This window comes from Artemia franciscana, chromosome 2, assembly GCF_032884065.1.
Source record: "Artemia franciscana chromosome 2, ASM3288406v1, whole genome shotgun sequence".
Classification (NCBI taxonomy): domain Eukaryota; kingdom Metazoa; phylum Arthropoda; class Branchiopoda; order Anostraca; family Artemiidae; genus Artemia; species Artemia franciscana.
The window spans coordinates 65334947-65341729 of record NC_088864.1 but is presented as its reverse complement, the minus strand read 5'-3'; the positions used below and the strand labels follow the sequence as shown (position 1 = coordinate 65341729).

Genomic DNA, 6783 nt, shown 5'->3' with positions numbered 1-6783 from the left:
ACACGCTCTCGAAAGCCTTTGGTACAGAAATAAAACAGATATAAACTATAATAGAATACGCAAAACAAAGTGAAAAGACAAACCTAAACAGCAAAATTTAAGGAACCATCTGAAAACTCCTACCACCTGCAAAAAAGGCGAGGAGAAAGTGCAAAAAGTGCAAAAGAGAAGATATACAAAGAAGGACTTGGTACAAAACGAAGACAGACATAAAATATAATAAAATACGCAAAACAAAACAAAAATGCAAACCTAAAAAACAAATTTAAAGAGCCAACTGAAAACACCAGCCACCAGGAAAAAGGCAAAAATACGTTTTTATACTTTCTTACATCTACACTCCTCCCAAATAACTCGAGATTCAACAAAAATAAAAACAAACAAAATTATTTATTTAACTTTAAAACCTGGACATTAACTTGGAGCTGTCGGAAAAAACTAAAAACTTATACGGTCTATTTAAAGATTTGTTCTTGTTAAAAAAATACCCAGTAATTATTCTATCAAATTTATTTTGTTAGGTCATATCTTTTAAAACTTTCTAAAACAAACTTCGTTAGCGTCCACTCGGGTAATTTGCCCTCCGAATATTCGCGATGAAACCTGAAATAAAATAAATGGAAATCAAAACATATAAGAAATTCGTGAACTATGATTTACAATACTAATATCTGGGTATGCTATTCTCTCATTTAAAATCATTGGCTATTGTTAGTGGATGCAGCTGAATATCCATTGTGAAGCATATGGCAAAATTATAATGCATTGGAAATTGATTTCACAATGCAAACGAGCGATTCCAAGTTTATACAGTTTGGAGTAACTGGAATAATTTAGATGATGAAACAAAAATCCCAGTAATTCAGCTCACTTTGAGAAAAACATTACATTCCAGTTATGGATTTCAGATATCTTAGATTTCTATGAGATTTATTAATTTTTTTTTTGTCGTAAATATAATTGGGCTTCGCATCCGGTATAATCATTTTTTGTTTCTTTCTTTAGGTATTTTTAATTAAATGTAATTTTAATTTAGAGTGTTAATTAAAATGGATAATGTTAATCAAATCCCGCCAACAGCCTCTAGTTTTGTAGTGGAATGTAAATTATGCTATATCACATTTCAAAATAAAGGGTATCATAATACAATAAATAAATTGATCTTTTACAGGTCTTTTGATTAATTGACAATTAAAAAATATATATTTTTTTAATTGGCCAATTTTTTGATAACAAAAAATTAGGAACTCTTTTCCTTGTAGAGGCGGGGTCGTATTCTGACCCCCATATTGCTGCAAACTAGACATCAAAATCTCAAATTAAAAACAAAATACGCATCATATCAATCTCATTCCTAAATAGAAGACTTCACGCTATTAGAAATGATCAAACATTTTAACAACAAAATCTTCAATTGGGGGGAGGGGGAAATTATCCTACCCTTGATTTCGTATTATTGTTGAAAATCGCAAACAACAATGCTATAGGCCATGGCGAATTATTTCTTAACCATTTAATGCCAACCTCTGCTTCCTTTTTTGCTAAACTTCATTATTGTTTTTTTTTTTGTGCGTGTGTAAATTTATCTTTTTCTTTCTTTTAGAGACACAAGTGCCAATTTTTTTTAAAAATAGATATAGTAACCCCAGTTGATTCTTAAATGATTAAATTACAACATTTATCTAAAATAGGTCATTGTCATTGATATAATGAAGGGGTTGTAGAAGAGACTTGGAATAATTTTTTACTACTACTGCTACTAATAACTCATTGCAGCACCGAGCCGCCTGAGGCCAACACAGCTACGCACGCGCCTCCTCCAACCTAATCTATTTAAAGCCTCCCTCTTTACACCCTCCCAGGAAGTTCCCATTTCCTTTAAATCTTTATTTATGACATCCTCCCAATCTAGACAAGGACGACCTGCTTTCCGTGTAGCCCCAGACGGTTGGCCAAAAAGGACAATCTTCGGTAATCTGTCATTCTTCATCCGTAGAACATGGCCTAATCATCTCAACCTTTCTTTCATTATAGCCCTAGAAAGCGGGAGTGAACCACATTTTTCGTACAACCTACTGTTTGAAATACGGTCAGTCAGCCGGGTACCCAGAACAATCCGTAGGCAATTTCTCTGGAAAACATCTAGTAAATTTTCATCTGGTTTTCGGAGTGCCCATGCTTCAGAGCCATATTTGACCACTGTCATCACTGTAGCTTCCAATATTATAATCTTGGTTTGCAGACTTATCTTTCTATTCTTCCAAACTTTTTTTAACTGTGAAAAAACACCCTGAGCCTTAGCTATTCTACTTTTAACATCTTCACTGCCCCACCATCTTTACTAATAATACTACCAAGGTAACTCAAGCTCCCAACCTGATCAATCTTTTCGCTGCCTAATGTCACCTGTGCATCTTCACTTATTCCTAGTCTTAGTGACTTAGTCTTCTTAAGATTAATTTTCAAGCCTATTTTAGCACCCTGAACTCGCAAAACCTCTAAAAATTCATTCATTTTACTCACACTTTCATCTAATATGCTTAAATCATCAGCATAATCTAAGTCCAGGAGCGTTTTTCCTCCCCATTTGATTCTATGGTCTCCAATCGCCTTTCCTGTGCTCCTTAAGACGAAGTCCATCAAAATGATCCATATAAAGGGGGATAGAATACAACCCTGCTTAACTCCTGATTTAATACAAAACCAGTTGCTAACCTCATTTCCTACCTTAACCGCAGCAGTATTATTCTCGTACATAGTACAAATCACTTTAATGTATTTTTCTGGTATACCATATAACGATAAGACCTTTATTAATGCTCTTCTATAAACAGAATCGAAAGCTTGCTCATAATCGATAAAACTGATGACCAAAGGTGTTTGACAACGAAAGGACTCAATTATTAACCTAGGAGTGAAAACTTGGTCGACAAATCCTCTACCTTTTCTAAAACCGCATAGCTCTTCCCTTAAAAATTTGTCTACAGCATCTCTCAGTCTAAAAAGTATCATATTACACAGTAATTTGCTACCTACAGAGACCAGACTAATGCCTCGATAATTACGACACTCACTCTTGTCACCTTTCTTATACAGTGGTTTAATTAAGGTTTTCCTAAAATCATTGGGTACTTCCCTTTTTTCAAAAATCATGTTCATAATCTTCAGTAGCTTATTCCTAACCTCAGAGCCACCATATTGAACAAACTCATTAATCATACTATCAGCACCTGGAGCCTTATTATTTTTTAATCCTTTTAGTACTGTCGCTAATTCTTCCTCACTAAACAAATCTTCCTACACATCCGAGGTATCATAAACTTTTTCATTTTCATCTATATCTTTTCCTGCAACTGTATCTCGGTTTAGCACATTCTCAAAATGTTCCACCCATCTTTCTTTAACTTTTACTTATCACTAATTGTGGTCCCATTTCTATCTTTAACCGTGACTAGTCCAGATTGGCTACTCCCTTTCAATTTATTAACATGCCAGTATAATATTTTACTATTATGCCGTCTAGCCGCATCTTCCAGATCCTCAGCAAGTTTATCCATGACCTCCACTTCACATCTCCTTAGTTCATATTTTAATACTTTCTCCAATCTCTTTACATTCCTTTTGTTTTCATACGACCTATCACTCAGATAATTCTTATACAAACCCCTTCTACTCTCAATTAAACCTAAAGCTTTTTCACTAATATTCCTAGTTGCTGTCTTAGCACTCTTCCCTAGGACACCATCAGCAACTTCACAAATTGTTTTTCTGAAATTATTCCGTCCATCTTCTACATTGTCAAATTTTAAACTCTCAAGTTTAGTATTCAACTGTTCCAGGAAGTTTTTTCTCAAATTTTCATCCTGGAGTCTACCAACATCTGAACTTTCCGGGAGGTAGTTACCCTTCCGAAATTTCAGCTTTAAATTAACCTTAGACACTACTAGATGGTGATCTTCACTTTTAACATCAATAACAGCACTCCTATACACCCTAGTATCTTGTATTAATCCTGCTAGTCTTCTGTTTACAATAACATAATCAATAAGGTTTGCTGTCTTACCATCACGTGAATACCATGTCAACTTATGGGCCATTTTGTGACCAAACACCGTATTGGTTAAAACTAGGTTGTTATACCTACAAAATTGCAAAAGCCTATAGCCATTACTGTTTTCTTTTCCTACACCAAATTTACCTAGGCTAGGATACCATCTATCCCTGTTTCTACCAACCAGGTCATTAAAATCTCCTAGCATAAACACCATATTTCTACCTGGTACCCTGTCTATTTGCTCCTGTAACTGTAAGCAAAATTCATCTGAGTTACTAGTATCTCCATCAATTGTTTCAACGGGGGCATATACTACTATAACTGATACCCTGAACTTTTTGGTCAAAAAATGAACAATTAGTATTATATTATTAAAACCTTCCCAGCCTAAACAATACTTCAGCACAATTTTTTGTTATTACAATATTCCTCTGAGCAAGATTGCATTTAAAAAAAAAAACGGGCTAGACTCAAGTAAATTTTAAGAGTACAATCCCAAATTTTTTTTCAAATGCAAGAAAAAATAAAAATTCATATAAATGAAAATATTTGAAAAATTTCAAAATATAACCTTAACCTGCTGCATCTCAATAACAAGCAAACTTTTTTCCCCTTTTCTTCTCGGCAGCAGGTCATTTAGACTGAATATACTATTTATCGTACATAATGATATAATATAATGTTATTACAGCATACAATGTAGTATATAATTAAATAAAAAAACTAGTTTTTTTAGCTGAAAGTAAGGAGTCACATTAAAACTTAAAACGAACGGAAATTACTCCGTGTATGAAAGGGGCTGTTCCCTTTTCAACGCCCCGCTCTTTACGCTAAAGTTTGACTCTTTCTCTTAATTCTACTTTATTAAACAGTAAAAAACTTTAACGTAAAGAGCGGGGCATTGAGAAGGGAACAGCTCCTTTTAAGTTTTAATGCTACTCCTTACTTTTAGTTGAAAAAACTTTTTCATATTTATTTTTTCATAGTTTTTTTTTTATAATAATGCTAGAAAATCCTGCGCCCCCTTCATTGAATTTCTCTTCCCCCATGACATATTCCTCCAAAGAAATATCTTCCCACATAGCCCCCTCCCCTCAACCCCCCTCCCCAACCCAAAATAGTCCCCCTGAAAAACGTCTGTACACTTCCCAATAATCATTACTGTATATAAGTACTGGTCAAAGTTAGTAACTTGCAGCCCCTCCCCTGGGGACTTCGGGGGAGTAAGTCATCCCAAGGACATATTTTTTGTGGTTTTCGACAATGCTGAACAAAATGGCTATCTCAAAATTTTGATACGTTGACTTCAGGAAACAAACGAGCGTGGGAGGGGGCCAAGGTGCCCTCTATTTTTTTGTTCACTTAAAAAGGGCACTATAACTTTTCCTTTCCGTTAGAATGAGCCCTCTTGGGACATTCTAGGACCACTCTTCGATACGATGACCCCTGGGGAAAAAAATAAATAAATAAACACGCACCCGTGATCGGTCTTCTGGCAAAAAATATACGAAGTTCCACATTTTTGTAGATAGGAGCTTGAAACTTTTACAGAAGGGTTCTCTGAGACTCTGATTGCGATGGTGTGATTTTCTTTAAGATTCTATGACTTTTAGGGGGTGTTTCCCCCTATTTTCCAAAATAAGGCAAATTTTCTCAGGCTCGTAACTTTTGATGACAAAGACTAAATTTGACGAAACTTATATATTTAAAATCAGCATAAGAATCCAATTCTTTTCATGTATCTCTTAGTATCAAAACTCCGTTTTCTAGATTTTCGTTTACTATTGAGCCGGGTCGCTCCTTACTACAGTTTGTTACCATGAACTGTTTGATGAAATACTATTTATTCTACTGCTGAATTACGCCAGTATTGTGAATTTTCGACAGATGGTTATAATTATCAAGTTTGGAGCATCTTTGGTGCAAGGTGTACTAAATAGTACAACACAAAATGTTTTTTTTTGGACTCTAAAGGATTTCAAGAGTAAGAATTCAACTTTCAAAGTTTTCAAAAATGTGACTTGCCAAATTTTGGCCAAACAGAAAAAAATCTTCTTTTCGTGGTTGCAGCAGTAGCCGTAACCTAGTAAAGAATGAACTTCGGCCAATATTATCCCAAAATTAATTATTAGTAAACCAAATCAGATTGAAATAAAAAGTACACAATTAGAATCACCATGGCCAAAAGTCCTAATAAGGAAACTAACTCTGGCTTGAATAACAAAGAAAATCCCTGTTTTGATTGGAAGGCAGTTTTCCCATTTTTTCCCCGCTGCTAGCGGGACACTGGAGCATCATAAAGAGCTGTTTATGGCTTATTCTAAAGAAAATTGCTATATCTATGGCCTTTTGTAATTAACAAAACATAATATTCAAAATAAAGCAAGTCTTTGACAAAAAACCATATCTTCAAATACAAGATGATGAATGATTATTAAAAAGAATATAATGGAGTATTGATAAAAAAAAGGAGTAAAATAAAATTTAAATAAGAAACAGAATGATAAGAAAAACAGCGAAAAACTGGACCGGATACTTCATTGGCTGGACACAAGTTTCAACAAGCACAACAATCGGCTGGACACAAGTTTGAAAACAAGTTTCAGGTAGCTATACTAAAGTGTTATTTGTGCATAAGAAGAATTTCAACATGTGTCAATTAAAATGTAATCCCAAATAAATTAGCGCGAAAACTGTGTTTTTATTTCAGATAAGAACCTTAAAAAAAT

At 34.3% G+C, this 6783-nt stretch overlaps 1 protein-coding gene across 1 annotated transcript in view; it reads right to left on the bottom strand.

Moving 5' to 3' along the window:
- Positions 1-371: 371 nt before the first annotated feature.
- LOC136043957 (m-AAA protease-interacting protein 1, mitochondrial-like) overlaps positions 372-6783 on the bottom strand; it is a 29605-nt gene continuing 23193 nt past the window's right edge. Inside the window, exon 4 of the mRNA XM_065729032.1 lies at positions 372-603. Coding sequence (XP_065585104.1) covers positions 510-603 — 94 coding nt within the window. The 3' untranslated portion in view covers positions 372-509. The remainder of the gene's footprint in view (positions 604-6783) is intronic.